We start from the raw sequence: 22,298 nt of genomic DNA, 5'->3' as shown, positions 1-22,298 counted from the left end.
TGATTCCTTAGAGCATGTATATGGAAATGGAACTACGAGTTTAAAGGATACTCTATTCTTTATATCTTATATTCTTTGTATCTTTATATACTGCCTCTGCACGTTTGCTTTCTAAAAGGGTTATATTAATTTAAATGGGATCAGTGATGTATCAATGTATACTACTTACCAAAGCAATGCTGACATTACTTATTCTATTTAAATCTGTTTCTTCTTTGGATGAAAAATACTACCTCAAGGTCTTAATTTTCTATCCTTTATTTTTTTTTACCAGTCATTGGGCATACTATGGTTTTGAAATTTATCAGTAACTTAAGGGTACTGGATAATGGGGAGGCAAAGTGGGTTGGAAAAGGTGAATATGAAGTCCTTTACTTGAGGGCTAATTTTCAAAAAGACATTGGAATTAAGAAATAGATGAATAATAACTTACCAATAGGTACTGGAGTAACTGGCAGAACAACATGAAACAAATATATAATAGCAGAATTTTAGGATCAAGAATATAGTTACCTTCCTTGTTTTTCCAAGACAACAGAGAGATGTTTGGAAAACACTAAACCTCCCCCAGAAAGAAATCCAAAATGGAATAAGAGGAATTAGCATTTCTTTGTGGTGAAGTAGTAATCCTAGTCTGATGCAACTGTCTTCAGTGTATTTCAATGTAGTAGAAAGGCAGACTGGGCTAATAACGTAAGTGCTTATGTCATTCTTTTTCTTTCTCCTCTAGTATACAGGATTTAAATCATGTGGAGAACTTTCAAAAAATTTGAATGCTAATTGCAATTATTCTCTTTCCTCTTCCCACACCTAACATATCATACTGAATTTTCCTCGATTTTTTATTGGTATCTCCATATTTGTTATATCCCACCTATATATCTTTCCTTTTTGTAGTATGGAAGGTTCTTGTTATTAAAAGCTCTTTGAACAGTTTTAGAAAATAAAATATTTTTTATACTTAGTCTCAATCAAATATTTATTCTTTTTATTGAAAAATTAATAACACAGCAGGTTGCCAAGTAAAAGAGAGAGAGACTACTTATAAATAGAATAAATGCAATTGGTCATATTTGGGAAAAATATCTCCATTTATGATTCCATTTTGTACCAAATTTATGAAATGAAAAAGGACTTACTGATAGGTACTGCTACATGTGCTAAAATCCAAACACAAATGATTAGTATGGGTTGACACTGATAACAGAATTGACACTGATAAAAGAATTCTTACTAATACTGTTTCCAGACAAGAATTTCTGGGAAGAAAAAGGAAGAGTAAGTTCCAAACCTTTTACATGAGTTACTTTAATCTTTCTTGTACAGTAACACAATCATTTTAAAAGGATAAGAAAGGGGGAGGTTATTTTCTTTTTATCTAATTTCTCACGGAAAATTAAAATACCACAGAGCTGGAAAAGCCTCATATCCTTTATTTATTCTTTCCTGTGAGTTTTCCCACTTTTCTCTGTGATTCCTGTCTTACATTTAGTTGAAAACGTATTCTTTTCTTGAAAAGTCAGTATAGTGAATCCCAAGATTTTCATGGCATTCTTAATTATTTCAGCTTATCAGCTTCATCTTCTAGATATTATTTAATAATCCAAGTGGGAAGAAGTTGGTCTGTGTGTTTGCAAAAATTAATGAACATAAGCAATTCCAGCTGTCAGAAATGAAGACTGACTTCACTTTCCCTGTGTTTCTCCTTGGGCAATAATATATAATCTCTATTGTGTCCTTATCATAAGTCTCTTAAAATATATGAAGTCTAGTTTGTTTTTAGTAGGACATTTTAACTTACTATGAAAAAAATCAATCATTTTAATATTCCCCACTTATCATTGTAATCTGTGCTTTGTATAGAATCATAAATATTCTAGTAGGATTCTAAGGATAGGGTGTGAAAAATATAAATGTCAATTTTTTCCTTGAAATGGAAACAATCATTTTTAGGAAAAAGCCCACAGTGAGTAAATAACAAATATCAAACAGAAGGGAAATTTCTTAGAATTGCAGTTGTCATTAATGTAGATACAGAGAATATGGCTCTCATTGATCTAATTGATATTGTTTGGTAAATAAAGATGGAAATATACTCTATAATACTTCTGAAACATATTTGTCAGATACAACAGTTCCATTTTTAGAAGTGAGAGAAATAAACTACATTTTCTTTCTATTTTCCCCAACTTCTCTGGATGAGAAACATGTCTAGAATGCTCAAATTTACATATGAACTCTAGGACAGGGGTGTCTTTTTCTATTTTTGGTCCCTACTATATTCCCAGTGCCTGGCACATGATAAGACCTCAATAATTATATTTTTTTGAATGAGTAAGATCTCAATGAATTTAACTTTGCCAGTTCATCTTTATTTCTGTCTTATGCTTTTTAAATTTCCTACCAAAGAGAACCTATAAACTCTAATAAAAATACTAACAGTTAACACTTTTTTCCATAGGTAACAATTTTCAAAAAAAAATAATGTTCAAAAACATTATTTCCAACTCCAAGTCACCTTTAACCTGTTTGTTATTTGCCATTTGTGAGTGTTTTACTTTCAAAATATTCATCAGTGACTAGAGGAAGTTCGGAGAAGGCAATGTCCACTCCAGTGTTCTTGCCTGGAGAATCCCAAGGATGGCGGAGCCTGGTGGGCTGCCGTCTACGGGGTCGCACAGAGTCGGACATGACTGAAGTGACTTAGCAGCAGCAGCAGCAGCAGAGGAAGTTAATCAATATTAATAAAGAAATTGAAAAACTTGAATGTCAAGGTCTTACTTGTTTAGAAAAGGATATAATCAACACAGGAACCAACCCTATAATTGATGGATAGATATAAAACTTACTTGGTGGTTCTTGCCTTACTGTGAAAGAGAAATAAAATAATTAAATGAATGAGACGTGAAGAATGAGTTACTTCTCAAATTCTTTATGCAGGAAGTTTTAAAAAACAGGACTTTGAGAGACCACCAAACTCTCTATTTGGAATCAGTTAAATTAGTGGGAGAATAAATGTCTTCAGATTATTCTGCTCAAGTACCTTTTAATTTGAGTGCTTTTTTTTGAAAGAAAGGATCAGAGAGGAATCATTGGAAGATGCTATTTCTTCTTTTTGATTTTTCTCTGCTAATTCAAACTTTTTGGTAAGATTTTTATGTCACACTTTATTGCCTCATTATTATTCCTTTTTCTCTCATCACTTCTTTGGACTGATCATATTGATTTCTCATGATCATTACTGTAATTCTTACCTGCTAATTATTGTTTTTTAGATTAATTTTAGAAAAGTTCTCTTTTTCCCAGTCACATAGATATCTTAGGGCTGGTGACTCCCCATTTGAATGGGATGAAAGCAGTACTTGCTTTTAGATTCAGGTAAATAAGCCTGAATTTGAATCCCAACCTCTTCTGCTCATAATTGTGGGGTCATGAGCAAGTTACCTAGTCTTACCACTTCCTTCTTCTTATAGGAATAACAATATTTATCTTATATAATGTATATGCATATATAAAGCTAAGTACAGTGCCTGGTACCTTGTAAGTATGTAACAACTAGTATTTGTTATTATAGTACCCCATAGAGTACCAATTAGTTTCAATTATAGCCTCCAAATGAATGTTGATAGTTCAAAATGAAGCAAGCTACTGAAAATATGAATAGGGAAACAAGAAGCTAGAAGGAGAGAAATGCTAGAAAAAAATAAACCATAGAATCAGAAATATAAATCTTAAGCCCTGGTGAACATTCACATTAAAAACAAGGCACAAAAGGGCCTCTAGGTACCATGAAACACCAGTGATAACAACAGAATTGAGAGAAACATGGGACCTACCTTTAGATTTTTCAGGTCTTGCTTTAATAAAAAAAGCAAAGGAACAAATTAGTGTGATTGTCTAATGAAACAGAAACACATTTTCACTGATGTTATGATGAGCATCATAGACTGAACAGTAGTGGAAAGAAAAAAAGAGATTCTGCAAGGACCACTTTCCCTTGGAAATGTTATGGAAGAAATGGTCTATAGCTAGCGATGGAGCTCACTCTTTCTTTTCCCATCTAGGTCTCTGATTTTATTTAATTATCTGTTTCAATTTCAGTAACTTTTTTCATTTCAAAGATTTCAACTTTGTTCTTTTTTATATCTGCTTATTCTTTTTCCAAACTGCATTAAAAAATATATGTAACTTTTTCTTTTATCTTTTTAAAACATGGATAGTCTCTTTTATTCCCCACGAGGATCAGAGCTCCCGTCTTTGCTGCTCTTATGTTATCTTAGCTCTACCGTATGCTATATGCCATATGCTATATATCAACTGCTTTACCATTCTAACTTTTCTCTCTCCATAACCTCTTCAATTAGACTTTTGTTTCCCCTCTACCCTATTAAGATTACTAATAACCCTCATTTTACAAAATGCAATGACCAATTTTCAGTCCAAATTTTTATTTCTTGAAAGTTTTAGGTGCAGTTGTTTATATACTCTTTTCATCTGGAAATACTTTCTTGAGTTCTATAAGCCACTCTCCTGGTTTTTCTTCTTCCTCCCTGCACACTCCTTCTTTCTATACTTTGCTGGATTTTTTTCTTCTTCCTAACCTCTAAAACTGATGTTCCTGAGCACAGTTCTTAGCGTTCTTATCTTTACAGGCACCACTGGTAATCAAATTTAGTCCAGTGGTTTTAAAATGCTATCTCTACACTAAATTTGTCAAGTTCATTCTCCACCTGCTCTCCCCCTAAAGCAAGGGGAAGAGGATGTGAAATGGGAATGTCTCTATTACTACTGAGATAAAACTCTAAGGAAAAAGAGGCTGTAACCTCTCATATTTCCCTCCTCATACAACTTAGGTAAGACAAACCCATAGGAAGGATTGCATGACTCAGAAGCATAGTGGGAAGGGACTCCTAGAGCTGTGCAATGCAGAAATGCTGCTCTAAGGCTTTAACAAATGATGGCCAAATTAGTTCTTCTGTCTCACATACCATCTTTCTTCCAAGCCTCCATAAGCACACAAGTTTAAGAGGAAGGAAATTTAAAGCAATCTTCAGTGTTGTGGGTAGTTGACTAAGAAACGATGTGGGATAGGAAGGTATAGTGATTTCCTTCCTGAAAGTAAATGAGAAGGACTTCAAGAGATTTGCTTATAAAGACTGGGGCGGGGATTGTCTGTGAGAAAAGGTGTGTGGCAAACCATTTCCTAATTGAATGTCTGCTTGGTGGATTTGCTGATTTGTTTTGTGCATTTTGAGCATAACGAAAAGAAAATTGAAGAGTGGGAGCAGTGTACAGTGAGGAGGATGCCTTGGAGCAGCAGGCATCTTCTTCCTTTTCTAGTGACAAGGATACTTGAGCTTCTTGAAGGTCAGGTGGGCATTGTGGAAGATATCTGGGCTTGAGCTTTGGTACTGGTACTTCATTCAAGTTGGTGGCCTACTTGATGAGGGTATCTCATCAATGACAGGCTATGGGATATACTGTCAGGGGGGACAGAACTAAGGGGTTTTGGAATAGTCCAGACTGGAGTCAGTACTTCCCCATCAAGGATAGTGCAGTGGAGCCCTTAGAAATGGGCAAGCTCTTGTAGATTCCTTCCAAGAACTAAAACATATATTCTACAAGTTGATGTTTTTGCTCAGTCACTAAGTCATGTCCAACTCTTTGCGACACCATGGACTGCAGCATGGCAATTCTTTGTATCAGATGACCACAATTTTACCATTTGTGGGAAAATTGGGTAGAGTTAAGTAGCAGCTGTGTTCTTTAGACTGTATATGGCTTTCTAATTCTCCATAATTCTTAAGGGATGTACTTTACCTCATTCAGTTATATTACATTTTTGGGCTCTATTGGCATCTAAAATTTTAACCTTGACAGGCACTTTGGGTTTTAATATTAATGTGATTTTATTTCAATCTGAGAAACCCTAGGGGATATTGGGTTTGCATAAAAACCACTTATAGGTATGAGAACCAAATTCAAATTATGGAACACCAGAACAGTGAAAAATATGGCTTCATGAATTCTATATTAAATATCACCATGGTTTGGTTTAGTTGCTAAGTCACGTCTGACTCTTGCAACCCCATGAACTGTAGCCTGCCAGGCTCCTTTGTTCATGAGATTTTCTAGGCAAGAATACTGGAGTGGGTTGCCATTGCCTTCTCCAGAATATCACCATGGTCAGTGCTTTATCTGGTTTAACTATTAAGTCACTGTTGGTATTTGTAACCTGAGAAGTTAAGAGCTGAAATAATAGGAACTTCTATAGTTATGTCTCAAAAAGGTCATTTTGCATTCCTAATCTTGAGGCCTTTGGGTAGTATGGAAGCAACTGAATATGAGAAACACGAGTCTCAACCTTTTGGCTAGTTAAAATAGAAACACCTAAGCTGAGAAAAAGTCTCACCTAAGACAGATTGATAAGTAAAAAACTTACTTGAAGTTCTCTGTGAAATCACTAAAAAATAAAAAGAAATCCATGAAATTTTTGTTAAATACAAAAAACATAATAGTATCTAATATATTCTGTCTGTGTCTGTGAGGGGAGGACTTGGGTGGGACTAAGAAGAAAGCATCACAAATGGCTGTAGAAAGCAGTTGCAATGCAAACTTAGATATGAGATCAAGCAGTGATGATTTAATGATGAAGTCAAAGCAGGGTTTTCTCAGAAATCTTCTTAATATACTGGATCTGAACAACTTTGGGTATAGTACCAGGTGAAGATAACTGGATATTTCTGTTTCCTTTGGATAGCAATGTATTCTTTGAGGGAACACTCAAAAGTCAGTCTCCATTTAAACATGATTTTGGACTTCCTTCTCTCTCAAAAAAATCTGCCTACCTCTGTTATTTCATAATATTCAGTTGTTTTGTTGTTGTTGTTGTTGACAAATGCTACCTTACTCCTTGTTCTGACTGTACCACATGGCATGCAGGATAGTTCCCTGACCAGGGATTTGAACCCCTGCTCCCTGCACTGGGAGCACAGAGTCTTAACCACTAGAATGCCAGGGAAGTCCCTAATCAGTATTTTCTTAAACTATGTATAATGTAGGGGAAAGTGTTAGTCACTCACTCAGTCATGTCCGACTCTTTGTGACCCCATGGACTGTAGCCCACCAGGCTCCTCTGTCCATGGGATTCTCCAGGCTAGAATACTGGAGTGGGTTGCCATTTCCTTCTCCAGGGGATCTTCCCCACCCAGGGATCAAACATGGTTCTCTTACACTGCAGGCGGAACCACCAGGGAAGCCCTTAATAATAATGCCCATAAAATAATGTAGGGGAAGCTGAGTAATAAGAACATAAGCGAGCAATGAGAAAATAAATCACTATAACGGAAAAAAGTCCCTCAGACTTTGAAGACCAAACAGAACCAAAGTAGAGAAAGAGATGTTATACTTACTTATGGGTGCCAGGGGCAGACCTAGAAAACAAATTAGATATCAGTGGATATTTGTTTGAAAAAACCAAACTTTCTTTTTAAGGAATTATATTTGTGTAGGGGAGAAGCTAATTTGTTCCATAGCTCTTTGTTTAAATTATGGTTCTATGACTATGTATTCTTGGGCCAGGATGTGGCCTCAGTTTCTTAGTCTTTACAGAGAGGTCAGTGAAGTTACTCTAAGAATTAAATAGTGTAAAGTATTAATAATTAAAGCACTTATATAATTATGATCACATAGGAGATGCAAAGTAAATACATATTTGTAATTAAGTAAATATAAGTTGATTTCTCAGAGAAAGAAGCTGGATGAGCAGAAGGCAGAGGGAATTGAGAGCTATGAGTCTCAGGTCGCTACACAGAGTTAGAAATGAAGAGGACAGGGTCTGGTCCCTAGGCCTTGTAGAGAACAACAATAGGAAATAGTGGAAAAACGGATGAAACTTACCCCTGAGCATTGAAGGTGGACAAGCTGAAAGACAGAAAAATATTGTCACAACTCTTTTTCTCTCCCACTGTATTCCTGTCTGCATTTTTAAAGAGAGTTCCTTCTTGATAGGTCATTATAACATTAGGAAAAAATGTTACCTTTGGTCTTTATTTACTTTTAGCATAAGTCAGCAGGATTTGGACTTTTCAAAAAATCATTTATAACAATGGAATTTTGACCATGAGAGGGTAAGTGGTTAGTTAAAGCAGCATGTACCCTATGCCCAGAAGTTCCAGCACAGCTGGGGAAAGGAGAAATAGGATCCCGCAGTGGAAGAAACATGGAGTGACTTACTGAGGGCTTGTGGAGCTGGTCCATCTAGAAAACACAACCGAGAAAATTTTTATCTTTCCCCCCACTTTTTCCCCATTCAATATGTTTTTCATTTTGTGAAGTCCCTTGTAACATATCATTTTAACTGCTGGGAAACTTTCCTCTCTGCTCTTTATTTTTTATGTGAATCAGTGGAGTTTTTTTTTCCCCCACAAAGTTATTAAAAAGCTGAGAGACTTATTGAAAATATGAATGTGAGACATGAAGGAAACAGTTACTTCTAATCTTTGAAATACCTATACGGTCAGGGAAGTTTCCTCAAGTATCTTGGAATTCAAATATGGAAAAATAGACTAAGTAGGGCAGGAGGTCCAAATGAAAACTGTCTTAGAAACTTCTTATCCCCTCCTTTCTTGCCCATCATTTTTTCATTGTCTGTAGGTAGTCTCTTGTTGGTCTTTATAACTAAACAAAACTTTTTTATCCCCTCTTCATTTTTATGTAAATTAGTAGTGTCAGACCTTTCCTGGTCAAAATAACCCAGAGGCATTTTGATAGCCAGGTTCCAAGAGAACAAGATGTACCTCAAGCCCTTTGTATTCCAGTATGGCCAGGTAAAGAATTTTGGACCCCATTTGAAATCAGTTAAACTCTGGGGCAAACAAACAGACTTACTGACTGCATGAGGAGTTGATTCCGCTGAAAACAAGCAGAGAGATTTTTTAAGTTACTCCTTTCTTGTTTATTCTTCAGTTCATTTTTTCTGTCAGAGACAGAAAAAGTTTTTCTGATCAGACATTTGAACTTTCCAGAAAAATTATAATCAGCTGATGGAATACTGGTTAATGGAAAAGGAAAAAGGAAAATAAAATAGGAGTTTCAAATTCCTATACCAGAACTCAAGTTCCAATAGACATTACTGGACCTTGATAATTGCACAGCAGAGAAATAAGCAATTTACTAATTGCTGATATAAATGAGCTAGCTGGAAAATAGAAATATTATCTGTATCTTTTTCTCTCACTCATTTTTCTCTTCTGCATGGAAAGTCCCTAACTAACAATCTTTAGAACCATGGAGAAATTTTTTTTCCTGCTCTTTATTTTTATATGACTCAGTGAACATTCTGGAAACTTATTAATAACTTAGTGGAATTCTGAATAATGGAAAAATAAAAGGTCAAGGAAGTGGGAGCTTTAAGTTATTGCAGTCCCAATAAGGATGGATAAATTTTGGTTCAGGTAGATCTGTTAGATACTGCTGGAGACAACTGAGTTCCTTTGGAAAGTGAGATATTCAAACTTACAGGATGATCTCAAAGCCGAAAAGCAAAGAGAGAAATCAGTGTGGAAAGGCTGATGAAATAAGAACTACTTTTCCTCTTACTATTCTGAGAGAGAGTATCAGAAATATCTGTGGAGATAGAATCAAATCCTTGTAGGTGTTATAGCACACTGTGGTGGGGAATACAATTGCCATCATACCTTGTAGGTTGAATTGTAGGATTCTGGCTTCTGCTTAGTCTGGGAGATGATTTTATCTCTTCCTTTTTTGCAGTGGCTGGTCAACTGCTTAAAATCTTACAGTGGGGTTGGTAATTTAAACTGTATTGCCTTTACTATTTTTCTGCCTTTTTCTGCAGGCTTCTCAAGGTCTCCTTCACTCATATAAATATACTCCCTCCCTTGCTGACAAGTCACAGTACTTCAGATAGTTTCCTCTATTTTAAAATATAATATATATGTATGTACACCTTATGTATGTATATATTTGTATACAATGTATGTGTGTATGTATGTGTATATGTGTTAGAAATGCAAAAAAGCAAAATGGCTGTCTGAGGAGACCTTACAAATAGCTGTGAAGAGAAGTGAAAAGTAAAGGAGAAAAGGAAAGATATTCCCATTTGAATGCAGAGTTCCAGAGAATAGCAAGGAAAGATAAGAAAGCCTTCTTCAGCGATCAGTGCAAAGAAATAGATGAAAACAATAGAATGGGAAAGACTAGAGATCTCTTCAAGAAAATTAGAGATACCAAGGAACATTTCATGCAAAGATGGGCTCGATAAAGGACAGAAAGGGTATGGACCTAACAGAAGCAGAAGATATTAAGAAGAGGTGGCAGGAATACACAGAAGAACTGTACAAAAAAGATCTTCGCAACCAAGATAATCACGATGGTGTGATCACTCACCTAGAGCCAGGTATCCTGGAATGTGAAGCCAAGTGGGCCTTAGAAAGCATCACTATGAACAAAGCTAGTGGAGGTGATGGAATTCCAGTAGAGCTGTTTCAAATCCTGAAAGACGATGCTGTAAAAGTGCTGCACTCAGTATGCCAGGAAATTTGGAAAACTCAGCAGTGGCTACAGGACTGGAAAAGGTCAGTTTTCATTCCAATCCCAAAGAAAGGCAATGCCAAAGAATGCTCAAACTACTGCACAATTGCACTCATCTCACATGCTAGCAAAGTAATGCTCAAAATTCTCCAAGCCAGGCTTCAGCAATACGTGAACCGTGAACTTCCAGATGTTCAAGCTGGTTTCAGAATAGGCAGAGGAACAAGAGATCAAATTGCCAACATATGCTGGATCATCAAAAAAGCAGGAGAGTTCCAGAAAAACATCTGCTTTATTGACTATGCCAAAGCTTTTGACTGTGTGGATCACAATAAACTGTGGAAAATTCTGAAAGAGATGGGAATACCAGATCACCTGACCTGCCTCTTGAGAAATGTGTATGCAGGTCAGGAAGCAACAGTTAGAACTGGACATGGAACAACAGACTGGTTCCAAATAGGAAAAGGAGTACGTCAGGCTGTATATTGTCACCCTGCTTATTTAACTTATATGCAGAGTACATCATGAGAAACAGTGGGCTGGAAGAAGCACAAACTGGACTCAAGATTGCCAGAAGAAATATCAATAACCTCAGATACGCAGGTGACACCACCCTTATGGCGGAAAGTGTAGAGGAACTAAAAAGCCTGTTGATGAACGTGAAAGAGGAGAGTGAAAAAGTTGGCTTAAAGCTCAACATTCAAAAAACTAAGATCATGGCATCCAGTCCCATCACTTCATGGGAAATAGATGGGGAAACAGTAGAAACAGTGTCAGACTTTATTTTTTTGGGCTCCAAAATCACTGCAGATGGTGATTGCAGCCATGAAATTAAAAGACGCTTACTCCTTGGAAGGAAAGTTACGGCCAACCTAGATAGCATATTCAAAAGCAGAGACATTACTTTGTCGACAAAGATCTGTCTAGTCAAGGCTATGGTTTTTCCAGTGGTCATGTATGGATGTGAGAGTTGGACTATAAAGAAAGTTGAGCACAGAAGAATTGGTGCTTATGAACTGTGGTGTTGGAGAAGACTCTTGAGAGTCCCATGGACTGCAAGGAGATCCAACCTGTCCATCCTAAAGGAGATCAGTCCTGGGTGTTCATTGGAGGGACTGATGTTGAAGCTGAAACTCCAATACTTTGGCCACCTCATGCGAATAGTTGACTCATTGGAAAAGACCCTGATACTGGGAGGAACTGGGGGCAGGAGGAGAAGGGGACGACAGAGGATGAGCTGGCTGGATGGCATCACTGACTTGATGGATGTGAGTTTCGGTAAACTCCAGGAGTTGGTGATGGACAGGGAGGCCTGGCGTGCTGCGATCCATGGGATTGCAAGGAGTCAGACACAACTGAGTGACTGATCTTAACTGAACTAGTGTGTTAGTTGCCCATTCGTGTCTGACTCTTTGTGATCCCATCGACTGTAGCCTGCCAGGCTTCTTTGTCCATGGAATTCTCCAGGTAAGAATACTGGAGTGGGTTACGATCCTCTGCTCTAGGGGATCTTTCCCACCCCGGGTCTTCTCCCTTGCAGGTGTATTCTTTACTCTCTGAGCCACCAGAGAAGCCCATAATGTATGTTACATGTATGTATAGATTACATAATATATTTTAGGTTATTAAGTGGGATTGTAGTCCCCTCAATTCATTTATTCTTGGGGTGAGGTGCAGCTAGATAGTGGAATGAGTAAGGGATAAGAAAATGTAAATTTCTATACCCAGATACTGTAAGGAGCTGAAAGCAACTGTAAGAACAGGCATGGAACTTACAGGTTGTTTCTGAAGATTCAGCTGGTGGAAAAATGGAAGGGAAAAAAAAGGAGAAATTAGTTTGTAGAACCAAGAGAACTCAGTTCTCACATTATAGGCTTAAAAAGAGTAACTGCAGAGAGGATGCAGGGAGCTCTGAAACCTGCCTATTAGCTGAGGGTCTGGGCTTAAGAACCCACCCCTGTGCTTTGTATCCTCAGGTCTGTATCTCCTGCCTGAGGCAGAAAAGTGGCCATCCTTTCCATTCCTTTTGGGTCTTGTAAACAGAAGAAACACATCCAGATGTTCATAAATTCTTAAACTTGTGCTTCTACACTTCTGTGTAGTTTTGCCATTCTTATTTTCACTAGTCTTTTCCCTTCCTGATGTTTTCATTGGTTTGAAAAGTTTTTTCCAAATGCTTCTCTTTCCTAGTCCCACTTGAAGCACTTGCTTTTGTTAATTAAAAAATTAATCAATGTGTTTTGTGCATTCTCCAAATCACGTGTAGTCTAGGGGAAAGCTTAGGAAGGAATGAATGTAGCAATATAATTCATTTAAACATTGCTATATATTTAAAAGTGTTTACACATTAGGAGAGGGAATTAAGCAGGGAGCAAAAGAAGGGAAAGGGAATTGATGTACCTATATAGCTTCTCTGGCACACATGACCAGTAGGGGACTTGGACCAATGAAGCCCTTCCTTTAGCCACAGTGGGATCCTCCGTGGTGAACTGATTTATGATTTTTTTCCCCTTATAAGAACTATGAGAACTTTCAAGATTGTAAGTCTCGGTGATAAAAAAAAAGCACTGAGAAAGGCAGCCTTGATTTAGGGGAGCAGTCAGTAAATGATGGCTGGTATTCATCCACAGCAGGAAGCATTCAGGGCAAGTAACATCCATTTCAGCAGTCATAGTATGATTGTGTGGGAGACCGCCTGTAGTCACCACATTTTGAGTTCCTTTTTCCAAGACATCCTGGAGGACTGTAAACTCCACAGCACCAGGGGTCAACCACATCTTTCTCTCTCTTATTCATGACTTTATCCCCGGGGCTCATCAGTTTCTGATACATGGTGGAAGCTCAGCTAGTTGAAGTAATGTCTGAGTACACCCGACTTGCTTTCTGGTAATTTTTTCCTATTTGGCTTAAACTTTGGGATGCTATTACTTAATTTCCATACTAAAAATTTTCTATCACATGGGGTTGGTTTTGACACTCCAGATTTTGACACCAGCTTTGCTCTTTCTAGTTGCAGTACAAACATAACCTTCTACTTTCTTCTACTTGTGGTTTGTAGGTACTTGATGAATCTGTCAGTTCCTGTAATTGCAGCCCAACTACTGTCATATCCTGTTCCCTGAGCTCATGTGTGTGTGTGTGTGTGTGTGTGTGTGTGTGTGTGTGTGTGTGTGTGTGTTGAGGGTTGTTTGGGGTGAGTCTTGGGGGAAAAGATGAGGGATCCTAGGGTAGACTAGATTCTGAGCAATATTCCTGGAAACTAGAAGGAACCTGGTAAGACCTCTATCTGTTTACATTTGATTGTGTTTCCCCTCTTTTACATTTATTTTCACATATTGCCTGCCTTTTCTCATCGTCTTTACATTGTCTCCATTATCTTTGAGTAGGCCCTTAATAAACTACAAAGCACTTCAGAACTGGAAAGTCATCCTTATTATTCTTCCTCTGTCACACTAGAAAATTTTATATTGTTTTAGAAGCCATTACTGATCATTATTGAGGGAATTTTCTTATTATTTTTCTATAAAAAATAGCCCTGGAAAGTTCTAGGCAGGTAGAAACTGGAAAGCATGAAAACATGTCTAAAACCACCATCCTTCTGGCAATAGATACATTTAAGACAGGAAACAGGCCCTTTAGACACTGTAGAACACCAGAGGAAAGAAATAGGTAAGGGACTTACCACTGGGTCCCGTATATTGTACTAAAAACAGAAATAAACATAAATTATTGTACTTGTTAAACATGAAAAATGCATGTGTACCATTGATGTTTTTCAAAGGAGAGCAATGAAAATGGTTTCCCTGGAATAACTAAATTCCAGTTTTCAAGATTAAATATTTTTTACTGCACTGCTGCTGGACTATAGCCTTTCCATAAGAATTGAATCTTCCTCTAGGAGATTTGTAACCCTGTTTTAGTTGGCAAGATAACCATTTCATCATTGCCTTTCCAAGAGTTTATGGTAAAATCTTAATTATATTCTCTTCTCTCCATTTGCCTCATATTTTTTCTTCACATCATTTTTGATCCCTCTCTGAGCCATCTTTCTATTGTCTTCTTTGTCATTTATTACATCATCCTTATTAATGTACATATGTATCATATATATATATATATATATATATATATATATATATATACACACACATACATATGGGCAACTTACCAATAGGTCCTGGAGTTTGCACTAAAAAGAAATTCAAATTGACAAATGAGTATGGATGTTCAGATGAAGAATACATCTTTTAATGAATTTTATTTAGGGATGAGACTTGGAGAGGTAGAGTATGGGAGAGGAAGTTGTATCAGTAATGAGAACATCAGGGAGCTTGGTTAACTATAGAACAAAAGGGATATTCAAATATACTGCAATATTTCAGCCTGAGGTAAGGGTTTCCTAAGATTCTTGCCAAGCAAGGAGACAGTAAAGAAATGCGAAACTTTATACTTTTCTTTCCTATCAGTAACAGAAGATACTGCCTTTTCAAGGGACCACCCTGTACACTAAAATATTTCTGACCAGCTAATATGTTCTAGGAGTAGGTATTAGGGTAGGAAGATAAGGGTCCTGTCTTCTCACAGCTTCCAGCTTACTGGAGGCTGATAAAGGGTCAAAGACTGCCTTGATTAGTTTTAGTGTCTGTGGATAAAGGGTCAACAAAGTCTTCAGTTTTTAATGAGAATTTAGCCTTCAGTTGATTTTCTAGCTCTGATCCTTTGGTGACCTGATAAAGATTGTAAATCTGCCATGTACTTGGCAGCATTGGTTTTACACAAGGATCATCTTTGAACAGTGAACTGCATCTGAACTGGGAGAAGTATAAATACCTATTAGAAAGCCATGGCTTTGGGCTTCCTTGAGTGTAGTGCCCATGTGTTTAGGCATTTTCTTATGGGATCTCTTTAGATATCTGCACGGACCATTGTCAAGATTACTCTAGCAGAAGAGGAATGGGTATAATATCTGCTTTACCCACCACCACTGAATCCAACAACATAATGCATTTGAGATTTAGAAACATCATAAAGCATTATAAGAATCATTCAAAGAATGTGACTAGATACAAATACAAGACTCATGTTCATTTTGTCAAATGAGCATAGAGGAACCTAAAATCATATTTCTTTAGTTTTATAATTTAAAAATATTTTCAGTTTTTGCTAGGAATACTATAATCCAGTGTGTGAAGCTATGACTGTATGCTCTTGATTATAAGCATATATATATAGATAATTGTATCTTGAAGCCTAACCATTATTTATAATGTTTCTATGGAAAAATGCAACAGGGCAAGTTGCTAAAAGTTGGTGAAATAGAACCTACCTATCCTGGAGAGAACTTTTCAGAGTAGTTAGAAATGAAAAGAATCTTAAAATTTCTTTTCTTTTTTTAACAAAATGAAGATTAGATAATGTACTATGAAAGTACATGAAAGATTACATGCACAGAAAGCTAGAATTTTAGAAGCTATATTCTAAATTTTTATTACATATTGGTTTTAAAGAGCTAGATTGTGTACTAAAGTGGGAACAGCTCACAGAAGACCATCCTTAGGGGATTTTTTTTTTTTTTAAAAACTTTGTTTTTCAGCTTTGTAGTTAATATCTTTTATTGCAGAATCTGGGTGAATCCAACCTTTAGGAATTCTGGGTGGGATAATGAGGCAGTGGAAACACTTGGTCCTGGAGTCTGTGGGCATGAATCATTGAAATAAAAATAGACTGATGTTTTAAGCATTATAAAGGATTAAAAGGTGTTAAAATTTGAGACTTAGATGACTTACCGATGGTCTTTTGAGACAGCTCTATAAAAGAATAAAAAAGAAGAAAAGAAGTGAAAAGAACTGAGGAGGTGCTTTCAGGTTCTGGTTTGTGTTCCTTAGTAAGACTCTGTACCACCAAACTTGGGGAAAGCTGCAGTTGGGTAGTGGGGCTGTTGCCTTTCTTGCTGGAATGGTAAGAAAATCTATTACATATAAGAGTTCCTCATCTAATGGATCCACTGAGAGGGTAAGTAGTAAAGAGAGATTACTCTGGTGGTCCATTAAAATCTCTGTAGAGGACTGGAAAAATTCTCCATTTAAACTTGGTTATCTTCCTTTCTCCCTTGTTTCATTTCACTTTATCTCATTCTGGTTTTAAAAGTCCTTTGTATGATGTTGACAAGTCTTTGGAAACCTTCTACAAGTGTTTGTCTTTTACTTTATAGCTTGTATTTAGCAGTGGAATGTACATTTACAGAATCATTAATGACTTGCAGAAATGCTTGTAGAAGAAAATTGAAAGGTCAAGAAAATGTGGACCCCCAAACCCCTGAAGTCCTAACGTGGAATCCAAGGTAGGATCTTTAATATACCAAAGGCTTTTAAAATGTTCTACAGTGAAGAATTAGACAGAAAACTTACTGATAGGTCCTGTAGCTCCAGCTGAGAAACAGAGAGAGAGAGAGAGAGAGAGATCAGTATGTTGCACAACTGTGAAACTCATTCTCCAACACTTACTCTAGAGGGAGTGTCATAATGAAAACCCCAGGGAGATCAAAGGTTGCGTGTATGGCAGTCCTTGGATAGGCTTCCTGTTGCACAACCTAGGAGACCTACAGGAATGGAGGCCTTCCCTTTTCAGTGTTGATTGAAACTCTTTAGAGGATTTGGAAAGACTCATTCCCGCTAATTTGTAATGCCTCTTTTTTTCCTTAGAATTTTTTCTTTTTTTCCTCATTCCTTTAGGGACTTACTGTTACTTGAAAAGTGAACCTTCCCTTGCTGACAGCATTAGGACTGCTTCTAAGAGGGTCCTTTCTTTTCTACTTTCTTACATTAGCCCATAGAAGCTCTACTTCATTCAGAGCTTTTTTGGAAACTGTGATAGGAATACTAGGGAGTCAAGAAGCATGATATCAAGAAAAAGGGCAGATCAGTTCTAAAGACCTGTAGGTCAGATATCAAAGGAACCAGAGTAGATAAACAAGTTCAGTACTTACGAATAGGTGCTGTGAATTGCACTGAAATGCAAAGAAGAAGGAAATTGGTGTGGTTTGATGATAACTGAATTCTTATGCCACTAATATTATTTTTAAGAACCCAGGAAGACCCATAATCCACCCACTGGATCAAATCGTTCAGCATTCATCTTAAGTGATAAATCTATGGCAGAGAAGAACGTATAGAACCTAGTCTGAAGGTAGTTATCTCTTCTCCTTCACCCTCATCCCTCTCCCTCTTCTGTTTTCCTCTTTTCTCTACCTTTCAGCTGTCTCAAAGGACTCTAACTATTTAGGAATTGGTAGATGTCAGTTCCTTTATCTTTTTTTTCATCACCATCTCTTCCTTTGTCTTCACCATGCTTATTCTTTTGCCTTCTCCTAGAACTACCTGTTTTTCTTGTAGTTCTTCCCTCAATTTAGGAAAAGCCCATAAATAACAGTTTTGATTATTTTGATCATAACTCAGAGAATTTTTTCCTGGTCATTATTTTAAATATAAATTATTTGGCTTTCCTTTGTCTTAAACTCAGTTATGATTCAAGGTATCTATTTCTGATAGCTTAGGCATCAGGAGATTCAAATTCAATCAAGTAGCATGAGTGGGAAAGCCTAGAGATGTAGAAATGGAAACAGGGTGAAGAGAGTGTCCCCTATCCCACAGAAGAGTGTCAGAATTAGGAAACAGAAAAGGAACTCACTTATTGGGCCAATAGTTCCAGCTAAAATATGAGAAAAACAAGACAGAACTAATTAGAATGGTGTTTTGGCATAGGAAAATGCAATTTTCATTGAAATTATTTCTGGGAAAACATCAGAAGTATAGACACCAGGACTAAAATTTCCACTTCACTGGAAAAGTAAATGAGGTATATTCTTCATTCTCCATCTTGGAGGATCCCAAGACCACTGGCTCTGGCCGCTGGAGCTGCAGGGGTGCAGTGGTCAGTGTTCCTTCCTCAGTGGGTGCCCTATTTGTAGCTCTGTAGATTACAGGCCATTGTTCTTCCTCCAGCTGGACTAATTTGAACTTGTTTAGCTAGAAACCATAGCCTCATCTTCTGAAGGAGGAAGTGGACATTTCTGTCTCTTTTAAGAGACCTTGGTTCCCTTATTCAACAGATTAACTTAGTCTTCAATATCTAGTGTCTAAAAAGCAATAGAAACTTCTAGATAGACTCAAGACATTCATAGATATAATTGGGGGCTAAAGAGATTGAGGCATGAGATACCCATGCTTAGCAATAACAGCCTTCTCTTTCTTTACACACATACACACGTACCCCTCTATACCTCCTAGGTGCACTTTTGTGGCACCTGTCCAGTATTTATGCTTGAAGATTGCATTTTGATTATCTTAATCATGTGTGCACACGCTCCAGGAGGAGTAGACACAGGAGAATCTTTAGAGATAGAGGAACTAGTTAAACTTAGGTCAAGTACACTCAACTCTTTATTTCCTTTCCAAATGCAAAAGGATTGAAACTCTGTAAAGCAATAGTTCTAAACTTTACTGTGCATACAAATCACTTGGGGATCTTGTTAAAAAGCAGATTCTGATTTAATAGTCCTGAGAATGGGTGTTAGGCTGAGATTCCGCATTTCTCATAAACTCCAAGGTGATGCCAACACAGGTCCTTGGACTCACTTTATACAGCAAGGTTGTAAAGGACTGGTAAAATTTCAGAGCATTTGTACATTGCTCTCTCCTTTTACCCCACACCCTCCCCCCCCCCTTTTTTTCATTTCTGAGTCAACTGCCTCTCTCTTATCTCTCAGTCTTTATTCTCCCCCAGTGCTTCTACCAGAAATGTTTGGTTATATCATTTAAAATGCTATCTGGACACTTCTTCCAGATTTACTCTGATAATAGCTGCTGCTGCTGCTGCTGCTGCTGCTAAGTCGCTTCAGTCGTGTCTGACTCTGTGTGACTCCATAGACGGCAGCTAAATTCCATGCAACTGTCAACAATATCCTGGGTATCCTAGGTCAGCCAATTGGAACTCGCTATCCTTATCCTCTGAGTGTCACTGGGATTTTTAGAAAGGAAACTTCCTACTTTTCTAATAATTCCCTCTGCCACCGAATCTCAAAATTTTTATATAATTAAAACTGACAGTACTTCCTCACAGAGGAACCTAGCTTGTTAAGATAATATTAGAGAATAAAGAGAAAAGAATTAACAAATTGTGCAGGAGGGGTTAAAAACATCCAGGGATAGGAGTGTCTTACATATTCTAACAGCATAGTGATGCAAAACACAGGAGGATTAAAATACAGAAAAAGAACTTACTTATGGGTCCTACAGTGCCAGCTAAAATGTAAACAGAAAAAAGTTTGACTGAAGAATGTACATTTCATGGAGTTTCAGAATAAGCATTTACTACATATCAGATTTACATGGAGGGCAGTAAGAAGGTGAATCTGTATCTCCCTCGACCCTTTTCCTTAGGAATCCAATAAGATCATATTCTCAATTATTTTTTGTATTCTCAATTTTTACAGTCATCTTGCTGTCAGATCCTTCTAAAGGTTTGTTTTTGCTAAATGACCCCATTGAACTGGGGATTTTGTTTTACGTTTTGGTTAATTACTTTATTTTCATTAGCGGAATTTCCACTTTGCAAAATAAGAAAATCATTAGTTACTTAAGGGGATCCTGAAATCAACATCAAGTTCCTCATACCAGAAAGGAGAGCAATAAAATAATGAGTAATTGTTCTCTTTCTTCCATTTTTATGTGCCTCCTCAACTCCCTCCCCCGCAGTCCCCTAATAGTAGGCACTACCCCCCCCCCCCGCCGCCCCCGCCGCCCCCGCCCCCCCCCCCTGCCCCCAGTCCCACAGAGGTACGCACTTTGTAAAAGATGGAAACAACTGAGTTGAGGGGAAACTTACGTAAAAGTTCTGGAGTTGCTTTTAAGTCATTTGTATCACCTATGATGAAAATTGACAAGAACTTTGAGAAATAAATGTTTGCTGTTTAACCAAAAGAGAAAGGAAATTGACAAATATAATCCCACTTAGATTTAGACTTTCAGAGGGCATAAGGTACAAATACCCTTGAGGTTAAAGATCCATTATTAGAGAGTCCTAGCTTTGCTACTTTCTAGCTCTTTGACTGGGTAAGTCACTAAACCTTTGAAGCATTAATTTTCTAATCGTTAAAATGGAAATCATATCTCCTGTCTTACATACATTGCAATGTTGCAGTGAAAAAGCAAGCATAATAATTGATAGGAAAGCTGAAAAGTTCTAATAGAAATGTTATGGAAAGAAATATTCAGTGACTATAAGGAATGAAATTCTGCAAAATAGTAAGTTTTCACTGCATTTAAGGTATTCTGCTTTATTTTACTTTTCTTCTACTTTCTTCTCTCTTTTATTTCTTACTGTCATTTAGAAAGTTCTGAATGTTGGTGACAGGACATAATTATGAGCATTTCAGTATGTTTTTCTGATTTATTAATCTGTGTGATTTTACTCTTAAAGAAACTATCCTTTTGTTTTCCTTAGTTACCTTGCAGTCTCTTAACTGTTGTTTTTGGCTTGAAAAACCCATCTTATTTTCAGCTGCCAAAAGTCTCTTTACTGAACCAAAATATTTTAATGAAATGAGTTAATTTTCTCATGGAATTCCCAAGGTTTTGCATATATATAAAATTATGACTTGGACTTAGAACCTACTTTGGTCTTTAACTTTCCTGTTTTAGAGATTTTCAGTGATATTCTTACTCCCTATTACTTTCCTCACCTTGTCCTTTTTTTTTTTTAACCTATTCAGCTCTTTGTTGTTTATGTATTTTTATTTCTCTTTGTTTATCACTGTTTGAGTGCTGAAGTCTTATTTAAACAATTATATTTACTAGGAAATATTGTGAGTTGCAAAGTTTACAATTTCTTTTTCTTTTTTTTATTGAAGTATAAAGTGAAGTTGCTCAGTCATGTATGACTTTTTGCTATCCCATTGACTGTATCATGCCAGGCTCCTCCATCCATGGAATTTTCCAAGCAAGAGTACTAGAGTGGATTGCCATTTTCTTCTCCAGGGGATCTTCCTGACCCAGAGATCGAACCTAGGTTTCTCACATTGCAGGCAGATGCTTTGTCGTCTGAGCCACCAAGGAAACCCAGCTATACTTATTGAAGATAGTTGATTTAAAATACATTAGTTTCAGGTATATGGCATAGTGACTCAGTATTTTACATATTATGCTCCATTAAAAATTATTACAAGATAATGGCTATAATCCTCAGGGCTGTATAGTAAATCTTTGTTTTCATTTGCATATTTATGACTCTGTTTTTATTAATTTTTTATGTTAGGTGGGAAATAATAGCTTTTTCCATAAACGATGAGATCTACTTCAGCATTTGGGAAGAGATGTCAGTTTTTCTAAATGGTATAAATTAAAGTAACATGTCATGCCCACTATCAAATAAAGGTAGTTTAAAAATACATATATTATTAAGAATATGAGTTGTATGCTTATTCTAAGTAGCAACTCCCTGGAGATTAGGAGAATTTTAGGTTGCATGTGGGCTGAGCAGGAATGAGCAGGAAAGAGAACTATGATCCATTATTGAAGTCTGCCACCAGCAAAAGTGTGAACAGAGGTGGCATGCATATTATATATTTTCTATTCCTGACCTAAAGTACTATAGAATAATGAGGACAGGAAAATTTTAAGCTGAGAGTTTTGTGGCATTGTCTAGGTGAAGACAATAAGTAAGATAGTGAAAGATAACCATTACTGACTTTC

The 22,298-nt window shown here is 36.9% G+C and overlaps 1 protein-coding gene across 1 annotated transcript in view; it reads right to left on the bottom strand.

Moving 5' to 3' along the window:
• Window positions 1-22,298, bottom strand: part of TSBP1 (testis expressed basic protein 1) — a 62,501-nt gene that overhangs the window by 24,253 nt on the left and 15,950 nt on the right. The window contains exons 11-28 of the mRNA XM_069562756.1: window positions 20,434-20,472; window positions 19,830-19,850; window positions 18,238-18,258; window positions 17,537-17,557; window positions 16,959-16,979; window positions 16,338-16,358; window positions 14,720-14,740; window positions 14,234-14,254; window positions 12,328-12,348; window positions 8,890-8,913; window positions 8,236-8,259; window positions 7,900-7,923; window positions 7,413-7,433; window positions 6,443-6,463; window positions 3,837-3,857; window positions 2,850-2,867; window positions 1,140-1,160; window positions 434-451 (exon numbers count right to left, since the gene is read on the bottom strand). Of these exons, the coding sequence (XP_069418857.1) occupies window positions 434-451; window positions 1,140-1,160; window positions 2,850-2,867; window positions 3,837-3,857; window positions 6,443-6,463; window positions 7,413-7,433; window positions 7,900-7,923; window positions 8,236-8,259; window positions 8,890-8,913; window positions 12,328-12,348; window positions 14,234-14,254; window positions 14,720-14,740; window positions 16,338-16,358; window positions 16,959-16,979; window positions 17,537-17,557; window positions 18,238-18,258; window positions 19,830-19,850; window positions 20,434-20,472 (399 nt within the window). The remainder of the gene's footprint in view (window positions 1-433; window positions 452-1,139; window positions 1,161-2,849; window positions 2,868-3,836; window positions 3,858-6,442; window positions 6,464-7,412; window positions 7,434-7,899; window positions 7,924-8,235; window positions 8,260-8,889; window positions 8,914-12,327; window positions 12,349-14,233; window positions 14,255-14,719; window positions 14,741-16,337; window positions 16,359-16,958; window positions 16,980-17,536; window positions 17,558-18,237; window positions 18,259-19,829; window positions 19,851-20,433; window positions 20,473-22,298) is intronic.

The sequence above is a fragment of the Ovis canadensis genome, chromosome 20 (assembly GCF_042477335.2).
Source record: "Ovis canadensis isolate MfBH-ARS-UI-01 breed Bighorn chromosome 20, ARS-UI_OviCan_v2, whole genome shotgun sequence".
Lineage (NCBI taxonomy): Eukaryota > Metazoa > Chordata > Mammalia > Artiodactyla > Bovidae > Ovis > Ovis canadensis.
Note: the sequence above shows the minus strand (reverse complement) of the source record. Positions and strands in the feature narration are given on the sequence as shown.